The sequence below is a fragment of the Eutrigla gurnardus genome (genome assembly GCF_963514095.1).
Source record: "Eutrigla gurnardus genome assembly, chromosome: 9".
NCBI classification, from domain to species: Eukaryota; Metazoa; Chordata; class Actinopteri; order Perciformes; family Triglidae; genus Eutrigla; species Eutrigla gurnardus.
The window spans coordinates 3375235-3397363 of record NC_139923.1 but is presented as its reverse complement, the minus strand read 5'-3'; the positions used below and the strand labels follow the sequence as shown (position 1 = coordinate 3397363).

Sequence of the window (22129 nt, the reverse complement as noted above, 5' to 3'; positions counted from 1 at the left end):
AAGCATTAGCAGTAGTGCTGAAAGTATTAATCTATTTATTAGTTGATAGACAAATTAAGTTGGCAACAGTCTTAATCAATTACTGTTTAATAATTTACTAAAGCAGAAAAATCAAACACTTGCCATTGTGAGGATTTGCTGATTTCCCGTTTATATTTCAGTAAGCAGAATATTTGGGTGTTTTGGTAGCACAAAACAAGACTGTTGAAGGAGGTCACCTGAACCTATTGTCTATTCATCAAAAATGAATCAATATTCTGAACCCTAGTTCAGACTGGTGAGTTTTTTTGTAATCTGTGATTAGACCATATTTATTTATATTAGACCATTATTTAAAGGAGTCATCACCTGGAAATCGCAATTTCTCTTGTTAAAACATGCATATCTGTGTTTGACCTCAGTTGAAACTTGCCTGAAAGGCTGGAGTTTGAAAGTGGCGCCGTTTTTTCGCTTCTGCTCTTTTTCCGAACAGGAATAGCACACAAGGGTGTGCATTCCTAAAGCACGAGATTTTGATTCTGCGCCTTCGGTGACGTCACCGTGGAGGCTACTTGCATAAGCCCACCCCTCTTTCACCACCCAACCCCGCCCCGTCCGCTACCTGAAATCGCCGAAGCGCCGCCATTAGAGAACAGCAAGATGTCAAGCAAGCCCCCCCGGCTCTGTCCTTCCTGCGGCGAATCAACGCGCGCCTCATTACATATTATACAATGCACATCCGGACCAGTCAAAACCTCGCGCGTAATCTCGCGTGATAAAATCGCGGTACGAAAAAGGGTCAGAACAAGCTCAATGTTTGATTAAAATTTTTTTTTTTTTTTTCTAATAAGTTTTACGAATTGATCCAAAGCGATCCAAGGGGGGCTGGATACGTATAAAACCAGGTTATGACTCCTTTAAACATATTTCCTGGGTGGAGCTGTTCTATGGATTTTGTGAGACATTAGTATACAATTATTGGAATTCAGAAAAGTAGATGTTAACAAAAAGGATTGGCAGTGAAACACGCTGCAAACTCAGGTAATCAGGGAAATCAGTGTCAACCATGTGAACACTTGAACCACTGAATTGAACCATTATTTTAATCTGTATATTTTAATGAGCATGTAAACATCTCCCTCATATGTGAAATGCTATAAGCCATCCTCCCAATAAAACAAAAAATATTAAAATAAAAGGCAATCATTTGCATTTTGGGACAACCCTGTGAGTAGTGCAAAATTGTCTGTTGCAGTGTAAATCCGCAGATAGCAGTTTAGTGGCACTGATACAATAATACTGATAATCCACAGAGATGCACATCAACCCAACTTCACAGCATACACTGAAGTTTAAAATCACAAAGTCACAGTCTGAGCACCACTGAAGAGATTGCACCAAACAACGGTGACTGAAAACGAGGCTACCGTGGTCCTCACAGAGGACAGGTTCGGCCAGTCGTCTTCCATCACATATGAACTCGCGATAGAAGCAGATTAAATAGGAATGTAATCCAGTCACTGGTGATAAATCCAATGGTGCCAAATCTCATGTACATCCTCAAATCTTCAGAGTATCCACAGCAGAGTTGCAGCTTTAACCCACCGACTACAACAGGTTGTACATCCAAACATTTCCCCCGCAAAATGTGTTTTTAACGGAGAAAAGCGATACAAACCTGCTCAGTTGCTTGCTTCATTGTAAGATCTTTGCAGATTGTGTCAAAATCTGTGCAAAACCGATTGTAGTTCACACCTGGCATCAGACATATTTCTAAAATGCATCTCGTGACTGCAGTGTTTTGATTTTTTTTTTGTGAGGAAAGCGTAACGGCTTTTAAAACAGAATTCAGGCTCCGTTATTTTCATTAATTACGGGTTATTTTGTACATATTTTGTGTAATGATACATTTTGTAAGCCAATTTGTTGTAATTGAAGGTCCCTGTGTAAACAGTGATGCTGTGTATATGTCGAGGGCTTTTATTGTGAAAGGCTGTCGTCAATGTGGAGGCATAGTGTATTTTTTCCAAATTAATAAATACACAAATGTACTTTGTGGCTGTGTTTAATGATGCTTTACCCACATTAAAAAGCATAACTGACTTTTTAGTCCACTTGGGGGAAACAAGTAGTTACTCTGACATATATCACCTTTTAAGTTGATAGGTTGAACTTTTTATGAGTTTCTTTCCATATTCAGCAGTTGCAGCATGATTGTTTTTGTGTTTGTGACCACCTGATGTCAGTCCAATATTCTCCGTCTTTCAGCTGCTTTTAGTATCTACCAACTCCAGAGGGAAATATCTGTCTCTTTAGCTGCAAAATGTTCCACTATGTCCACCACATGGTCTCGTTAACTGCTAACTGTTGTTTGCTGCTGAGCAGGTAGTGAATGCTGGCGTTTCTACTCAAACATTTAAGGTGGACAGCTGAGCAATGAGCCGAAACCTGCTACAAGCATTCTGGACATATTTCCAAACCTTAGGTGATCCACACACACACGCAGCATATCCAAGATGCATTTTAATGCCAGGTGTAAACAGAGCTGTGGATTAACCAAATGATGAATTTCCCACCATGCACTGGAATGACATCAATAATCTCCTGAGATCTCCGTTAAGATATTCCCCTGATGTGAAACACCAACACAACGGCATTGCACAGAACTGAAGCAGGACTATATCAACTACACAGCCAACACTATTACATTGTTAAACCGAGAAGCTGTATATGTTACAGTGAAGTCTATTGCGTCTCCTGTTCTGAGGGGGGGGGGGGGGGGGGGGCGTCACAGCCAAGTCACATTTACAGGTTTAAAGAGGAAATACATCAAATTCATAACTTTTACAACCACTAAACTCAAGTGGGGACAATAATATCCAGTTGACCAGCCTACAAGGGAGAGTACAGCTGCCTTGCTTTGGCTTTCTGAAAATATCTATGACCATGGGAGGGTGGAGGAATAAAGAGGCTTGAGCAGCAGCCAAGCATGTTGGAGAACTGGGTCAGGTCCACGCCAGTTTGCGTGTGATGGCCTGTTTAAAGCACTCTGGTTCCACATTGCCTCCGGGCCGCAGCGCCCTCTCCAGGCTCACCAGCACGTTTTGGTGGCACTCTCTGATGTTGACCGGGTACTTGGCCCTCAGTAGCTCATAGGCGGCAATCAGTCTCATGTTCTGTTTCACCATCAGGTACTGGATGATGCACGTCGGCGCCAGAGAGAAGCCGTCTTGGCAGTGAACCAGGACGCGCTTCCTCTTCTCGGTGGAGGCGTCGATGCACTCGTTGATGTCCTCAAAGCAGCGCTGCTTCAGGGCCGGGCCGTCGCCCAGTGCATCTGGCACATCTCCGATGTCCACCTTGAGGCGGGACCAGCTGTGGCGGGCGCCCCGGGAGCAGGTGCATGGTATGAGGTTGAGGCTGGGGCCCGGTTCTCCCGGCACACTGCTCATGTCGATGATGCTGTCAATGTTGTTGCGGCACAGAGTGCGGCCGTTGTATGCCGCATTCAGGTTGCCGACATAGATGTAGTCCGTCACCTTGGAGATGACGGGTTCAGAGTACTGGAAGTGTTCGGGGCCACTGGGTTTGGGCTCGGGTGTATCGGGAGCCCTGGCACCTGCTGGCCCCGTGGCGGCTCTCCTGCTATAGTTCCGCAGCTTCTTGGAGCCCGAGCGGGATGGAGGGTTGGAGTCGGACTCGGAGCTGCTGTTCCAGGGCGGCGAGAAGAGAGAGAAGCGGCTGGAGGATTTGCTCTTGTTGAGGATCTCCACGGGGCTGGACAGGCTGGAGCTGGATGCTGTGGTGGAAGCTGAGGCGCAGAACAGAGACGCTCGCTCCAGAGAACCTGTGCTGCTGGCAGCTCCTGCACTGTGGGCCTGCTCCATCTGCAAAAAAACACACATCTGACATGTGGTCCACAGACTACCTCATCCTTTACTGGCCTACAATCTGGTCCTGACATTTAAATGACCCCATAGGTCATGATGCCGTGTTGCTAATTTGAATACGGTACAGTTTTGAGTTTATGATGTGATTTGCAAGGTAATTACTACTGGTTCAGATGATGGGTTATCACACACAGTGTAGGGCCGCAACAATTAAATAAATAAATAAAAATTAGAGGGAATGATCCTCATTTTCGGGATGCAAGGTCGCCTCACAGCGGGTCGGGTTCCTTCTGTGTGAAGTTTGCATGTTCTCGCCGTGTTAGCGTGGGTTCTCTCCGGGTTCTCCGGCTTCCTCCCACAGTCCAAAGACATGCAGGATGGACCTGTCTGTCTCTACATGTCTCCCTGTGATAGACTGGTTACCTGTCTGTCTCTACATGTCAGCCCTGTGATAGACTGGTTACCCGTCTGTCTCTACATGTCGGCCCTGTGATAGACTGGTTACCCGTCTGTCTCTACATGTCGGCCCTGTGATAGACTGGTTACCCGTCTGTCTCTACATGTCGGCCCTGTGATAGACTGGTTACCCGTCTGTCTCTACATGTCGGCCCTGTGATAGACTGGTTACCCGTCTGTCTCTACATGTCGGCCCTGTATTAGACTGGTTACCCGTCTGTCTCTACATGTCGGCCCTGTGATAGACTGGTTACCTGTCTGTCTCTACATGTCAGCCCTGTGATAGACTGGTTACCTGTCTGTCTCTACATGTCTCCCTGTGATAGACTGGTTACCTGTCCAGGTTGAACCCTGCCTTCACCCAATGACAGCTGGGATCGGCTCCAGCCCCCCTGCGACCCTGAATACAGGATAAGCGGTAGACAATGGATGGATGGATTCTCATTATTATCAAAAAAGATAAAAATGATTAGTGTGATTTTTTCTTTATCTGTAATAAACAAATGGGCCGACATCATATTCTGTAAAATATGAGATGATAAGTCTACACAATTCTGTAGAATATGAAATCATATAAAAACATGAAGGCCAGGACATCTCTACCACATGATAATATTTAACGTAGATGTATTTAGAGACAGACTTCACCTTAAATAAATATTGCACCGCCTTATTGCAGATTTCGTTAAACATTTTTATAAGGGGACAATGTCCCGTTATGTTTTGTTTTTTACATTTAAAGCTTTTAAATAAAGTTGTCATCGCCCTGTTAGACCACCCCGTTATAGCTTTTTACCATGTGTTACCCAAGTGTTTTAACAGAGCTAAATGCTCTGAAACAGAATATTTAATTTTAAATGTTGTGAATTTTAAAAATCTGTATTTTTTCCATAAATAACTTGGATTTTAAAACTCTCTGGAGTAAATGACTATTTGGATCACAGGAGTCAGAAACAATCCTTCACAGCCACCAGAATCAAATTCTACAAAAAGTGTACTAATAAAATAAGTGTCCATATAGCATCTTTCTTTCCCCCCCCAAATTGTTCCCAATGAGGGTCTCATGCAGCCGCCTAGAGAAAAAGTTTGATCAAGAGTGCTGTAAATTGTATGTCCTCCGAGTTACTAATATCTAAACTTTTTAGAAAGGAGTGTTGTGTGACACGCTGGTGTCATCTCTCCAACACCCTGCAAACGCTCGTCGACCAGAAAAGAACAAACACTAGATGACCAACTTTTGAATGAAGCAATTATTTGGTACAGCCCTATTAAGCATTGAATGCATTCTGGTTGTAATCCTATCCGTGAAGTTGATATTTCTGTAGTTGAATTTCTTTAAACGGTTACTCGTGTTGGTCGAGTGTACGCCTGGTGCAGACGGAGCAGGAACTGAGTGCGTTTGGTCGTACCTGAGCTTTGAGGTTGTTCTTCCATTCCTGTGTATCCAGAGCTCTGAAGCGCCCACTGCTGTCGGAGGAGACCGACATGCAGAGGGGCCGGTGGGCTCTGGGGGGGAGCTGAGGGGTGAGGGCCACGGGAACCGGCCTCGCATCGGCATGCTCACTCCTACTCATCATCAGATTTGGACAGGAGCCTGGGTCACACAGGAGGATGTGTCAGAGGATGAAGCCACGTTTGTGAGTCTTATTTCTATTGTTACTATGTTACTACTTCTGCTTCACTATTATTATCATTGTAACGACCCACTGCTGCTGTAATCTTTAGTGATCGTTTCTAAATGTTTTTCTACCATTACGGTTACTACTGGTATTATTGCTCTGATTACATGTATAATTTCTGTCATCTGGATTGACAATGTTGTAATTTTTGTTGTTTATTCTGTACAAACATCTTTTGAACTTCTGTCCATCCTGGTAAAAGGATCCCTCCTCCTTCCCTTTTCTCTCTGTTAAGATGGGTTTCTTTTCAGGGTTTTTCCTTGGTTGATAGAGGGTCCTGGGACAGGGGGTGTCATACTCGGTGTACAAATGGCAAAGCCATCTGTAGCATGTGTGTGATTTGTGGCTATATAAATAAAATTGAATTTAAATTGATACACAATTTAAGATAAAAAAAAAATCAGATAATTGCTGGAAACGATATGCACCGTTTGTTTATTATCCAGTCAGAAAGCCCCGCTGTATCTATGGAAACTGTCCAACTACGACCAAAACCCATTACAGTTAAATGGAGGCATTTAACAGCAGAGGGCTCCACAGCAGCATTACCAGCAAGCAAGGATTAAGTATAACAAAATATCATGATCTATTTGTAAATGCAGACTAGGGACAAAATGAAAAGTTCATGTCACCATTATCCTGGACAAAATCAGATTGAGCACATTTTCACTCTGGAGAAAACGTTATTAAAGGTGGAAGTACACGTTTCCTCATGGAGGATTTCACCTACCAGCACATTCTGAACGGGTGATGGACTGGATCTGCAGTGTGTTGTGGATTTTCAACAGGCTGTGAAGAGTCCTCACAATACCTGTAGACATTGCAGTTTGCAATAAATACTTTGCAGTAAAGCTTGAATGGACAGTATTTATCATTTACAGTTTGGAGAAGACGTGAAAGAACAAAAACATCAGTCTTACCGATCCTGCCATTCTGCTTGCAGAGCACCTTTTTATCCTGCAGTTTGTGTGCACTCAGGTCTTTGTTCCACTGTTCCTCGGCTTCCATGTTCCGCCTCCTGCTGACAGAGGTACAGAAACCCGGCACAGGCGGTCCGTCATCGTTGGCAAGCCGGGCAACACTTCAGCCCCCTCGGACGTGCATCGCCTCAGCTGGCGGCGTGGAAGATACACTGCTGCTAGCATGAGTTAGCCGCTAACGGTGGGCTAACTTCAGACAAACAGCCAGCTAATTCCACTGTGTGTGTGAGTCATGTTGGTGAGGCGGCGGAGGCGCTAACTGTCGGTTATTGTGCCCCGAAGGAGCGAGTAAGGCCGCGGCAAACTAAAACGTCCACATTTGGGGCTAACATGACGAGTGAAGTGGCTAACATTAACCGTGTTGAACGTTAGCGCTACCCGCTGTCCGTTGCCGCTCCGCAGGTACTGCGGCTCACAGTACGTAAACAACACCTACCACCGCATCATGTGTTCGGTCAAGCCGCTGCACAACACCGGCTAATATCCATGAAAAAAACACAAACGTGGCAAATGTAGCTCCGGTGGCCACCTGGCCGGCTTCCAGCAGCTGCCCCAGCCGAGCAGCATCCAAACGGCGAGCGTGAGCCCGACGCCCTGCCGCGGACTCGGATGCGGTTTGAGGAATGAGGGCGCTTGTTTCCCCGGTTGTTAGCCTTTCAGGTCGTGTTGAACTTCACTACGGACTCTACCGATCAAATACTTGAGGTAGAAAGTTATTGAAAAGAGGTGAGACATGAATGGAGGTCAGGGCTTGCGAATTACGGCGAATGAGAGTAGGAATTAAACGCAAAACTACCTGGAAGACTCAACCCGGCGTAGAAACTCACCTTCTTTATGGATGGCTCAATTAAGACACCGGCATCTCTCAGATGGGCGGACTCCGTCAGTTATCAATGAACAGTTTATCAATTGTGGTCAGCAAACGGCTGATACAAAATATTAAATCTAACTAACAATGCAACGTTTCAATGATATTATTGATGATGAATGATTTTTATTGTCATGGATCTGTGGATCCGTGTTCCTCATTATTTTTTAGCTAATCCTGCACAAAACTCTTTGTACTTTTACTCATATAGGTTTTAAGTAAAATTTGACTGAAGTAAGGGATCTGAATATTTTTCCACCATGTTCCCATTGGGGTCATTCCGTGTCATTTCATCAAATTTCTGAAAATCTTCCCACCTGAATAACTCTATGCTCACTATGAGACAACTATGTGAGTTGTGTGTATGATCAGAAATGGGGGATAGGAAGTATCAGAGATGTTTCAGATCAAAATGAAGATGTACTGGTTCAGTTCATGCACCCACATGGCCCTGCCAAGAGTTTCTACTGGCCAAGGAGAGAAGACGTGCAATGTCCCACTGCAAGCTAGAATTGCAAGGATTGACGTTCCCTCTACATAAACTGGGCGCATGTATGCCATCAAAAAAGATGAGCACAACAGAGCAGAGATGTACATCAGACAATTTGTAAAGTGACTGCCAAATTAATGAATGTGACGAAGGAATTGGATCTAAAAGATGAAAAATGTGTGATCCCTCATAGTGAGTATAGAGACAAACTGTTATTCAATATCAAACTTTGGAGACTTTTGTACTGTAATGTAAAATCTGTATGCTCAAATTAAGATTATTATTTTATTTGGTTGTGTAATTTATATTCTTAAAGTATGACAAAATGTACAGTCTTCAATATTATGCTGTTTGTTCATGGTTTAAGACATTAAAAGCTGCTTTCAGCATGTTTAACTCACATTCAAGGACTAATTGCCTCTGTAACTACAACTGTGCTATATTTTAATGTTTTCGTAAGGCTAAGTTTATCAGTAGCATTTAGTCACATGTAAGTATTTGGTAAATGATAAAAAACAATTGAATTGCCCTGCTGTGATGTTTACTAGTAGGCTGTTAGGTCATGCAGTACCAAAACCGGCCACAAAAACCCCACCAATATCAGGATTTAAAAAAAATCACTGCAACAAATTGAGGCAAAACACCCTCCCGATTTTTTAATATGATTTTAACAGGAATATGATCGTTAAAAAAAAGTAAGTTTGGACCTGATAAGTGTTGTCAGTTTTTTGGAATATGGCTCTGAAGTTGGGCAAAGATGTGTTTACTTCCATTTTTGAGCCTTAATATCTGTGAAACTAATCATCTGAGAGAAACCATATTTTGTAGAATGTTTAAGCTAACACCAGAGATAGAGGCAGAAGTGATAGAAGTCTTTTATCTGCAAAAATGGGAGCTCAGCCACTCTTCAAATGTGCTACTTTATTTCAATAAGCCACATTTTAAGTACCTACCATACTAGGTTATCATTGAGCTACACCCCTGATATTCCATGTCTGGAGGCTATTAGTAACAGATATACACTGTAGAAAATATGAAGGCCACAGGTGAGATCGTTTTCCAGATATTGCTGTTTAAAAATGGCTTTTCAGAGCATGATGCCAAAAACCGTCTAAACTACCCTTCATTCAATGATGTTTCATGAGAAACCTGTTGACAGTAGAGACCTAATATTTTGGATTAATCCTACTAACAAGTGTGTCTTTGTACTTGAATTTTTTCAGGACATTCTGAGATGGTCAGGTGGGAGGCATTTGATGAAATGACACGGAATGACCCATTGTGCCTCATCCAGGAAAAATAAAAACACTCCAAAGTGGATTCAAATGAAATGCAACTTGAATAAAAGCAGTACCTCACACAATGAGTAACACAATCAGCAAATGTTTCTTTCTTAATTAATTGCTTCAGATTAAAGGTCAATGTCCAGTGAGCATGGATAGTATAATTACTGGGCGCTAATGTTAGCTTAAATAAAAACTGGTTTAAAGACCACCGGCGTCGCAAACAGCTGTAATTTTCTTTTAAATCAAATTAATTATAATTTCTTCCTCTCCACATCCATTTGGCTTTGGCTGAACAGTTTCATCATGTTGATACCTGAGCATTTCACTGATAACATACATAGTAAGAAAGCTAATCTTCAGTGTCTAATGCACTCACCGTGTGGGTAGCGGCTGTTTCTCAGTGTTTCAGCAGACCGACTGAAGCAGCAGCAGCTCGCTCACAAAACAATTGTCTGGGAGCTGAGCTGGAGCCTGTTTTTTTTCTCTTCTTCTTCTTCTTCTTCTTCTTCTCGTGTTTAATTGGATGGTCAGGGCCTCTCTCCAGGTATCCTGGTAACCCACCGACCTGCTGATGTCACCGCTCTCCATAATGAGGTGTGAGTGTGTCTAGCTGAGTTTGTCAATAACCAGGCAGGGAAATTCACAGGAGATAAGAGTGACAATGGAGGCCACATCTGCCGTGATGAGGACACGCTCTCTCTGGCTCCTGCACACACTTGACTTGACTTGTACTGTCAGATATGCTTTTAGTTTTACTTTTAGGTACCATTGAGATGCACAAAAGCAGCTCTTTTTTCTACCTTTACAATGATTTATCTCAATTATTATTATTAATAGACAACTTATATAATCCTTCCTTCCATTTAGCCATTGGTTTCTACTCACTCACTTAAAATAATACAAAATACCCTATTTTACCTTAAATGTAATGTATCCATTAATCATGTAATCATGTAAGTATTTTACTATTTTAGTTTACACATTTTACTTAATGTATCTTGTTTTACTTGAATAGTGACTGTATTGGGCTCTGGTTACTCTTATGTTGTTGCAATTCACTTTTTCTATTTTACTAAATGTATCTTTTAGTTGTTATATGTATTTCTCTTGCTTTTGGCAGAATGACAATTATTCACTCATTCCTTCATTCACCCATTCATGCATTTGCATCAATATTCTATGCAAAATCTGTCACACCGGGTAAAAAGGGAAAACAAAAAGGGACTTGAAAATGGCAAGAACATGAGCAGGAGCAGACGTAAACAGAGGCCGACAGATACAATGACCGGGAGGCAGGGAGCTGACGAGGGACAGGTGAAACACATTAGGGCAGGGAGGGTAATCAACACGAGAGGGTGGGGGAGTCAAGACAGCAGAAACAATATCTATATCTATATCTATATCTATATATATATATATATCTATATATATATATATATATATATATATATATATATATATATATATACACACACACTCAACAAAAATATAAACGCAACACTTTTGTTTTTGCTCCCATTTTTCATGAGATGGACTTAAAGATCTAAAATTCATTCCACATACACAATATTACCATTTCTCTCAAACATTGTTCACAAATCTGTCTAAATGTGTGATAGTGAGCACTTCTGCTTTGCTGAGATAATCCATCCCACCTCACAGGTGTGCCACATCAAGATGCTGATCTGACATCATGATTAGTGCACAGGTGTACCTTATACTGCCCACAATAAAAGGCCACTCTGAAATGTGTAGTTTTGTCTCACAGCAAAATGCCACAGATGCCACAAGCATTGAGGGAGCGTGCAATTGGCATGCTGACAGCAGGAATGTCAACCAGATCTGTTGCTCGTGCATTGAATGTTCATTTCTCCACCATAAGCCGTCTCCAAAGGCGTTTCAGAGAATATGGCAGTACATCCAACCGGCCTCACAACCGCAGACCACGTGTAACCACACCAGCCCAGGACCTCCACATCCAGCAGGTTCACCTCCAAGATCGTCTGAGACCAGCCACTCAGACAGCTGCTGAAACAATTGGTTTGCATAACCAAACAATTTCTGCACAAACTGTCAGAAACCGTCTCAGGGAAGCTCAACTGCATGCTCGTCGTCCTCATCGGGGTCTTGACCTGACTCCAGCTCGTCGCCGTAACAGACTTGAGTGGGCAAATGCTCACATTCGATGGCGTCTGGCACGTTGGAGAGGTGTTCTCTTCACGGATGAATCTCGGTTTACATTGTTCAGGGCAGATGACAGACAGCGTGTGTGGCGTCGTGTGGGTGAGCGCTTTGCTGATGTCAATGTTGTGGATCGAGTGGCCCATGGTGGTGGTGGGGTTATGGTATGGGCAGGCATCTGTTATGGACGAAGAACACAGGTGCATTTTATTGATGGCATTTTGAATGCACAGAGATACCGTGATGAGATCCTGAGGCCCATTGTTGTGCCATACATCCATGAACATCACCTCATGTTTCAGCAAGATAATGCACGGCCCCATGTTGCAAGGATCTGTACACAATTCTTGGAAGCTGAAAATGTCCCAGTTCTTGCATGGCCAGCATACTCACCGGACATGTCACCCATTGAGCATGTTTGGGATGTGCTTGACCGGCGTATACGACAGCGTGTACCAGTTCCCACTAATATCCAGCAACTTCGCACAGCCATTGAAGAGGAGTGGACCAACATTCCACAGGCCACAATTGACAATCTGATAAACTCTATGCGAAGAAGATGTGTTGCACTGCATGAGGCAAATGGTGGTCACACCAGATACTGACTGGTTCTGAGTCCCCAGACCCCCAATAAAGCAAAAAAAATGCACATTTCAGGGTGGCCTTTTATTGTGGACAGTCTAAGGCACACCTGTGCACTAATCATGATGTCAGATCAGCATCTTGATTTGGCACACCTGTGAGGTCGGATGGATTATCTCAGCAAAGCAGAAGTGCTCACTATCACACATTTAGACTGATTTGTGAACAATGTTTGAGAGAAATGGTAATATTGTGTATCTGGAATGAATTTTAGATCTTTAAGTCCATCTCATGAAAAATGGGAGCAAAAACAAAAGTGTTGCGTTTATATTTTTGTTGAGTGTATATATATATATATGGTTGCAAAAACTCTAACATGAAGACGGCCAACATGCCGAACTCAAGGCTTCAGAACCGTAATCCACAAACAAACGTCAGTATGAATACGCCTCCCTTCTCATGATTATTTCAGATTGTGTGTCTGCCATTAGCGATATGATGTTTTTTTCCCCTTCATTTTATAATTGTTTCTCCCCATTTCTAATTTCAAGGAGGGAAATTATATTATTAAAGGAAAGGTGAAGACACATGTCAGCATCAGGTGCAGACACAGCGAGCTTCCTGAGCTCAGGGACATTTAATGAGTCTGATCTCTGGAGGCCTGAAGCAGCAGGAAGACACACCTGCTGAATCAGCTTAATTGGTCCCCGGTCTAAATTGAATCCTTCATCTTTCTGGGGAAAGACAAGCGACTGCAGAGCTGCAAGCTCACATGTAGAAAGTTGAAAAATGGGTTAAAGTTTAAAATGAATAAAGTCCCATGACTGTAGTAAAAAGTGGATGTAGTCATTGTGACGTCACCCATTGGTGTGTGGACTACAGTTTTGAAACACCAAGTTTGTCATTTTGCAGTCTTGGATTTTTGCTCTCACCATTTTGAAATTATGCAAAGAAGTAACCACACAGGAGCAATGGGTGGACCGGACTAACACAAGCCCCTGAGCAGCAACCATACTGCATCTGGATCCATCTGGATTCAGGTGTGAAAGTGTTAACAAAGTTAGCTTCCATAAATAAGAAATGATGTACCATGCCATGTACCTCCTGGCCAGTGCAAACATTTTTGGTAGTTAAAAAAACAACCTATAAGGAGGTAAAACCACCATACCGTATTAGAAAAAAAAAGGAATATCAATAATTAAAGAGCTGGGGGGGTACATTTAAAGAAAAAAGATTTTTGCAATATCATAAAGTGATAGATTTATGAGAAAACAAAGTGACTATTATCCCAGTTTATGATGTTAAAGACAAAAAAGACAAATTTGTGAGATCATAGAGTCAGAATTTAACTACAAAGATAATTTTTGAGATTGATGTGGCAACCTCATGAGGAAAACAAATTTATGAAATTACAAACCTATATGAATGATTTTTTTTTTTCCTTATAAATGCATGACATTTTTTTACTTTGCTATTTAATCTCTTTATGATTTATCCATCCATCCATCGTCTACCGCTTATCCTGTATTCAGGGTCGCGGGGGGGCTTGAGCCGCAGCTGTCATTGGGCGAAGGCAGGATACACCCTGGACAGGACGCCAGTCTATCACAGGGCTGACATGTAGAGACAGACAGGTAACCAGTCTATCACAGGGCTGACATGTAGAGACAGACAGGTAACCAGTCTATCACAGGGCTGACGTAGAGACAGACAGGTAACCAGTCTATCACAGGGCTGACATGTAGAGACAGACAGGTAACCAGTCTATCACAGGGAGACATGTAGAGACAGACAGGTCCATCCTGCATGTCTTTGGACTATGGAAGGAAGCCGGAGAACCCGGAGAGAACCCACACTTACATGGAGAGAACATGCAAACTCCACACAGAAAGGGACCCGTAACTCTTGTGTTTATGTTATGCTATTAAATTTTCATTTGATTGTTGCTGTTTTAGTCTTGCCAAATTTGATCCTGTTTAAAATAAAAAAAATGTTAAACTGATCCCTTCCCTTTGTCCACATGAGGGCACTCAGAATCACTCAAGAGGCCAACATGCTGATTTCTCTTTTGAACATCTTGTGTGAGCAGATCACATGTCCTGCAGTCCTGCAGACATGATATTTTTAGCTCACATCTTAAAAGGCACTGCACTCAGGTCGCTGATGCACGTCCACGTTTTCCTTCTGTCTGGTTGGTTTTTACACACTGATCGTGAAAACATGATAATTCATTTTAGCTTTATTTTGCTTACAGATGGAAATAAACTTAAACTTAAAGAGACAGAGATTCATTTGATTGTATAATAGTTTTACTCAAAAAGGTAAATTGCTTATCATTTTAAAGATTTAAGTTGTGGCTTGCACAAGTGGAGAATTTTAGATTGTATCACCAAAGAATTCACTTTCCACTTTTCAATGACCAACCTTAAACACATATGTGAGATATGTTTAATACTATTACAGCAAACTTTAGAATATTATCATCAGTTTGAGGGAAGAAATTTATTTTGTATGATACAATTCATACAGGAAGTGCTCAAGTTTGAAATGAAAATAAGATTTCTGACTTAAATTTAATATGAAAATATAATTGTTAATCTTAAGGGCCCTAGTTTCGTGGCGCAGCGCAGGGCGGCGCAGGGTGGCGGAGCCGGCGCAATGCAAGTTTCGACCCGCGCAGCCTTGCGCACGGTCAGTTTGGCAGTTTGGTGGATCGCCTGCGCCAAGATGGGTGTGGCGGCGCAGCAGGGGGAGGCGTCACACATTCAGCTTGGCGTAGCGGAAGTTTCGTGGCAAAAAGCCTCGCCGAGACTGCGCTGAAAGCTCGCCAGCTCCAACCTGGTCTACTTTCGGCGCAAGGCGTAAATGAAGTCCATTCATTCAATGCGAATCACAGCTGGCGGATCGGAAGTTTGGCTGACGGCGCGCAGTGCGCACACGTCACCGAGACCTCACAGGCAGGTTTCCACAGTTCCAGGCACATTTAAATGCAATAAATAATCACAACAAACACTATTTAATGCAACTAATTGAATCAACACGTGAATTTATATCTATATAGATTGTCCCGTCACATCTGACGTCAGATCAAAGGCGGATGGCACGCGTAACGGAAACTCAGCCTCTCGGACCAAAACATCTCCCTCTCTCTCCTGTTTTTTATAATATGGGCATTGTTATTATTATGATACGCGCGCACAGCGCGTGATGCGCGTGGTGGGAGCGGCGGCGCTGCTTCTGTCATCGGGTTGTCAAGTGACGGAACTTGCACTGAACCTCCCCTAACGCATTAAAGGAAAAGTTCGGAATTTTGGACATAGGTCCTCATTTCCAACTTACCCGAGGTGATAGGTCGGTGCAGACCGTTTTCAGCACAATTGGTCCAGTCCTTATATTTGCACAAGTCACCGTTGCTAACTGGTGTTGAGCTAGTGCACGTCAACGGTAACATCCAGCCTGTCACTAAAAACAGCTTTAACTGCTCCGCAGAACACCCGAGACAAATGTATTATAACGTCGGACTATCGATGTACATGTCAGTGTTGGTAGAATAATTTTAGAAATTAAACCAACCTTGCATTTTCAATGATAAAACATTTTGAGGGACTAGTTTCTCAGCAGCAGCGGAATTTTACTTTGCGTGTTAGTAGTAGTGCGTAAAAACGAAACCTAAGCGCCCTACAGTCGTGACAGCTAGTACTCGTAGCAGCATTAAAAACATTTTTTTAATTATTCTACCAACACTGACATGTACATCGATAGTCCGACGTTATAATACATTTGTCTCGGGTGTTCTGCGGAGCAGTTAAAGCTGTTTTTAATGACAGGCTGGATGTTACCGTTGACGTGCGCTAGCTCAACACCAGTTAGCAACGGTGACTTGGGCAACTATAAGGACTGGACCAATTGTGCTGAAAACGGTCTCCACCGACCTATATCACCTCGGGTAAGTTGGAAATGAGGACCTATGTCCAAAATTCCGAACTTTTCCTTTAAAGGTGAGGAGAGGAGCTCATTTGATTGGTGAAGATCTGAATCGGCTGTGTTAATCCCAGTCCACGCCTCGTCTCCTCCTCGTCTCCCACTCACGCCTTCTTCTCCTCCCTCTTTCCCACTTGCGCCGGTGGGCGAGACGGGAGGTGTGCCTGCGCGAGCCTGCGCGGTGCACGAAACTTGCAAAATCCAGGCGGACACACCCCGTCGGCGCGGCGCAGGTGCGCTGAAAGCTGACTGCGCCTGGTCTACGAAACTAGGGCCCTAAATGTTAAATACAAAGTAATCAGATAGATTTAAGCAGAACAGCAGAAATATTCTTATTTATATCTCTTTGTCCTGATGCATAGAGGACCACGGTGCTGTGTTTGCATCAGAAGGGCAGTAAATGTTGGAGGGGGATCTTCTTCTTCAGGGTTAGGGTGGAGTTGACCTGCTCAGCCGTCAGCAGGTTGTGCCACTGAGCGACCGGCCGCCGCGGGTTGGACAACATGTCGGCCCAGTGTCTCAGCTGGTTCCCCGAGGCGTCGCAGCCCAGGTAGATCTTCCCTATGGGGTCGTTCCGGGTGATGGCGTCATGGTCCCATACGGAGATCACCAGGTTCACCCTCTGTGGACGACAGCAGGAGTCTTTAAGAAACCTTAAAACAGCAGCGTGTATGGTTTCTTTACAGGTTTTATAAGATTTACACCAAATTCTCATTCATACATTTTTTCATATATCCTCGCATGCAGCCATTGGTTTATATTCATCAATTCCTTGCTTTTTTAAACCTTCTCATTTAATGGATTTAACCAATAGAAATAATGTTATTACAGTATTTAAGGGGTTTTAAGGAGATAACCTTTAATGTATTGTAACGCATTAAATTATTTTTCATAAAATACTGTATATCCATCTTTTTCAGAGAAACATTTAGGTGCAAATCAGAAATAAATTCACGCGTTATAATAAGTTCAGTGGGTTTTAATGGATGATTTCCATGTTTTTTTCCATGTGATGATTTTCATATTTTTAAGCAAACGAAACCCAATTGTCAAATTGTAAATCTTAAAATCATTAGTTTTTCAAGTATTGCTTTCATACGATTTACTAAACTCCATAGAACATGGTTAGAATCCGTCTTTATCCTTGAACAGATTGTAGCCCATCAATGTATCCATGAATGAACCTCTAACTGTATAACATGCAAAAGTTAGCAGCAGCAGTTGGTGGCCACTTGTAGGTGCAATGTAGCCAAACAGCAAGGTGTGAAGCTCAAACCCAGATCAAACATGCCTCTTGATGTATCAAGGCTCACAGACCTCGAAGGCCCGACACAGAGACAGAAGGCCTTTTCACACCAAGATTCTGCCGTAATCCTGAAAAGGAGAGTCGTAACTACTTTACATATTTCTTCTCAAATAAGGACACAGGAAGGGGCGGGACTTTGCCTCTCTATAATCATTTTTCGTTTTTACTGGCGGAGTAAAAATGCCGGCCAAATGCCGCTGCGTTGGTGTTGCGTTGGTGTTGCGTCGCCTCGACGCGCGTCTAGGATTTTTGGGAGGTGCACGTCAGGCCCTTGCGTTGGACGTAAGGGGGGTCCGCAAGGACGTAAGGGGTCCGCAAGCCCCCTTGCGTTGTGTCGACGCGGAAGCATAACTTGGCCTTTAGGAGTCTTCTTAAGAAACACTCCTTACACGGCGCTGTCCAGAAAGAAAGTGCTGAAATCGACTGCTCAGAGTTTGATTTTCCATTTCATGCGCATGTGCATGACAGCACTATATTATAAAATGTAGGATATTGCAGTATTTGCGAATAAAACATTGCTAGAAATCCTTCTAGGCCTAAACATTTATTTAGGTCGAACATACTACCACAGCCTATACTGATTTAAAAAAAGACATAGAAAATATAGAAACAGCGGAGGAGATTGAGCCAATTACATCCTTAATCACATGCGTATTTGTTGCCGTTGTAGTCGAAACTTATGCAATATAGCCGCGTCGGTAAATATCTCCATGGGATTGAAGTTGATCCTTATGAAATCATGTATTTCAACTAAACGGCTCCGAGGATGGCGACGTCTTTGGTTCAGCACGAGGATGCGTTGTATCGCTGCCATATTTTTGCCATCGTTCACAACCGTCCCCGGCGTCCATTTATGACATTTTAGCCACTCAGACCCTAATTTTTTGACGATGTGCCAATTTCCCAAATTGCTTGCAGGATTGTGCATGCCTTGACATTGACTAGGCCTAATGGGCTAATTAAATGACACTGTAATACTTTACTAGGCTACTTCTGAGGTTGCGGTAAAGCTTAGCCTTGTGATGAAATGCATTCGCATTTTATTTTTATTTTCTTCATGAATGACTTAAAACCATTAGTTACAGCCACTTTGCTGTTTTTTACTTTTAATATAATTTTTTGTGGCTTTGGAGTATGGAAAGTTTTTGTATGACAAAATGACTTTGTATTATTATCTTATTTGTTCTCGTATGTTATTTGACGTTTGTCATCGTCATGGGGGCTGACGAATGTTTGTGTTGGGCGATGGATGAGCGTAGCCTGGTAACATAGGCTACTTTGTTTTGACCACTACTGTTGATATAAATTATTTGTTTGATATTTTCTCCGTTAAGATGGTAGTTTTTTCCTAATTTACAAGCGCATTGGATTACTTTTTTGTTCCTGGAAAGGATCGAATAAATATTTTTTCTATATCGAGTGTGCGTAACAATACATTCACGTTTTTACGTTGTTCATCGCCACAAGAAACTTCAGTTGAAATGGACACCACACCATTGGTGAAACACAACACTGGCAATGTACAGTTCCATGCGCAACGGGGATTTCTGGATTACTGTACAGTGGCGGTGACTAGCGTCAGGAGCTGAAACATCGCTACGGTAGAGCTAAGAAGGCTCTAAGAGTGCTCCAGACCACTCTTACCAACGTATGACGTACGAAAGAGATTCGTAGCAAAGAACGTTTCGGGAAACACGCAAAATGTTAAGTAGGAACTCTAAGTAGGGGTTACGAATGACGTAGCGATAAGAAGGCTTTAAGAAGGCTTCGGGAAACCGGGCCCTGATCTATTGATCTCACACTGTTCTACAATTTAAGTATTTTGTGTATTTTATTGTTGTTGTATTATTTGCCAAAATAAACACTTTCTGAAGAGACATGTCTGTTATGCTTGAAATTAGCGCTGCGGGGAAACCTCAGACGTATACAGTGACGTAATGACGTGGCTCTCTGGGCTCTCTAGCCGGTGGAAACGCAAACAGGTTCTCAGAAGGTTCGCAAGTTGAACCAACTGCGAACCAGCACGGGCAGCGGCCCGGTTCTTGAACTAGGTTCGCGTTGGTGGAAAAGGGGTGTCAGACCCGCAGACGTAGGTTTAAAATCCACTTTTTACGGTTTTTACGGTATTTTGTGAGCTTTTTACAATTCTCACCTTTATGGACGACAACCTTTGGTACTCTAAAAAATGTTTTTCCTTTTCACGGGTAGAACGATTGTAGCAGCCGTAAACTACACAAAACATGGGCATCTTTACTTTTTCACACGGCAGTTCTATGGGCAGACTTCACTTCATGCCATCCATCTGGATTTAGCACGTTCGCGATGCAGCACTGTGACGTCACATGAAACCAACCTATTTAATGGTATTTTTTATTTATTTCAATCATGTTACAAACTTGACAAAAACGAAACTAAAACCACAAATGAAATGTAAACACAGCAAACGGTCAAACAGGAAGGAGGAGCTGCTGAACTGAAGCCGGTCAGAGAACAGCTGTTTATAAAACCAACAACATGGGGAGAAGTGGACTATGTTCTTTTTGTAGTCCATTATTGTAGTTTCTCCAGTGCAGACGCATGTCAATCACCCGTGCCGATCATCAGCTGTCCATCATCAGCAGCATTATAATGACGTCGCTTAGTGAAAGTCTGGTTGGATTCTCTGAGCAGCGCGGTCGACTTTTCCTAAATCCTTTTGAGTTCTCCTATCGCCTTTCCTTAACCCCGTGACGTTTCACCCCCCGGTTGAGGAAAAGGAGTTAGGAATAGGAGTTAGGAGTAGGAGTTAGGAATAGGAGTGAGGACCTAATTTTTTTGACTATTCGACCACAGCCGAGGTCCCAAAGACTAGCCTGCAGTTACATCTACCACCAAAGTGGCCGCTAGAAGCAACGGATCTTCAATCAAATCTTACGGAGTACAACTTTAAAATGTCCCCAGAAACCCTACTTAAAATGTTTGATTAATGTGTTTGTGTAAAACTCCTAAAATCAAACTGTGTTGTATTTCTTATCTGGTGACACTCACCTGGATTTGTTCAAAGGACACGTCGAAGGTGAAGGACTCGTTGTAATAGGGGTTCAGCGTGTTCTTTTTAACGGACGTCTTCCTTTTCTTCCACTTTCTCTTGTCCAGAGCCAACTGCACCTTCATATACGGGTCTACAAACACCAAGCACTTGTTAAACTCATGCATTAAGTGGAAATGAAGTGATATTTTTTCAAAAAGATGAAATATGTCTTTACTTGTCTGAGGGGTACAATTGTCTGTAAGTCAAATGAAAAAATAAGAAAATACATATTTAAAAAATGGATAAAAGAAACCTCATAATATTAAGAAATAATACATTTTAATTAATCTTTGGATTGACACCGAATCATAATTCTTTGGTTCATTGCAAATATTTCTTCTGAGTGGTATTGATTGTTTACCGACAAGATATTCAATCATAACATCAGATGAGAAATCTCCGCAAAGAAAGTAATAATTTATGTTTTGCTGTTTGAGAAATGTATTTGAGAACAACAACAAAAAAAATAAATAAACCAACACCTTGATTCTTTCCAGGATTCCACAATTTAAACATATTGTATTTATGATTGAGTTCTATAACCTTATTAAAACCACCCAACACCATTTTGATTGATATTCCCTGGATTACACAAAAACATGATTTGGTAAATTACCGTTAACCTGCGGTGGCTGGTGATTAATTACCTGTTTCGGCTACAGGCTCTGAAAACTTCTGATTGCACCCTAACAATGTAGTTGTTTAGTTTAAGAAGCTTCAGCTACAGAAGACTGTTCATGTTACATGTAGTCAAAGAAGGGAACGCACCAACAGCTTCTTCATGCACACCTGAACGTCACAAGCAAGCCTCGCTGTTTTGTTGCACCGGATACATTTGATCAGTTTTGGTTTCACCATTAAATGATGCGTCATCTTCATCTACGTCCTATCATCATCTTCATCTATGACCTATCATCATCTTCATCTCTGTCCTATCATCATTTTCATCTCTGTCCTATCATCATCTTCATCTCTGTCCTATCATCATCTTCATCTATGACCTATCATTATCTTCATCTCTGTCCTATCATCATCTTCATCTACGTCCTATCATCATCCAATTCCAATACATTGTCCCATTTGTCCCAAACGTTCCATACGTCTCATAGGTCTCATACGTCCCATCATCCCATACATCCCATACGTCCCATACGTCTCATATACATCCCATACGTCCCATACGTCTCATATGTCCAATACGTCTCATATGTCCCATACATCTCATATACATCCCATACGTCCCATACGTCTCATAAGTCCCATACGTCCCATACGTCTCATATGTCCCATATGTCCCATACGTCTCATACGTCCCATCATCCCATACGTCCCATACGTCTCATACATCCCATCATCCCATACGTCCCACATGTCTCATACG

General features: G+C 42.5%; 3 protein-coding genes across 7 annotated transcripts in view; all 3 read right to left on the bottom strand.

Moving 5' to 3' along the window:
- The window catches only part of LOC311019165 (troponin I, fast skeletal muscle-like), a 109180-nt gene extending 97178 nt beyond the window's left edge, over positions 1 to 12002 (bottom strand). For all 4 annotated transcript variants that reach the window (XM_084018415.1, XM_084018416.1, XM_084018417.1 and 1 more), the window contains exon 1: positions 11809 to 12002. In XM_084018415.1, the coding sequence (XP_083874541.1) occupies positions 11809 to 11987 (179 nt within the window). In that variant the 5' untranslated portion in view covers positions 11988 to 12002. The remainder of the gene's footprint in view (positions 1 to 11808) is intronic.
- LOC311019292 (uncharacterized protein) lies at positions 2490 to 7728 on the bottom strand. Its single transcript, XM_084018604.1, has 4 exons — positions 6925 to 7728; positions 6735 to 6815; positions 5735 to 5919; positions 2490 to 3866 (listed from the first exon to the last, which is right to left on the bottom strand). The coding sequence occupies exons 1-4, from the start codon at positions 7010 to 7012 to the stop codon at positions 2985 to 2987; spliced, it is 1236 nt and encodes a 411-aa protein (XP_083874730.1). The 5' UTR covers positions 7013 to 7728; the 3' UTR covers positions 2490 to 2984.
- A 2613-nt stretch (positions 12003 to 14615) lies between the features above and the next one.
- Positions 14616 to 22129, bottom strand: part of syt8 (synaptotagmin VIII) — a 34615-nt gene continuing 27101 nt past the window's right edge. For both annotated transcript variants that reach the window (XM_084018410.1, XM_084018411.1), the window contains exons 8-9: positions 20706 to 20839; positions 14616 to 16994 (exon numbers count right to left, since the gene is read on the bottom strand). In XM_084018410.1, the coding sequence (XP_083874536.1) occupies positions 16758 to 16994; positions 20706 to 20839 (371 nt within the window). In that variant the 3' untranslated portion in view covers positions 14616 to 16757. The remainder of the gene's footprint in view (positions 16995 to 20705; positions 20840 to 22129) is intronic.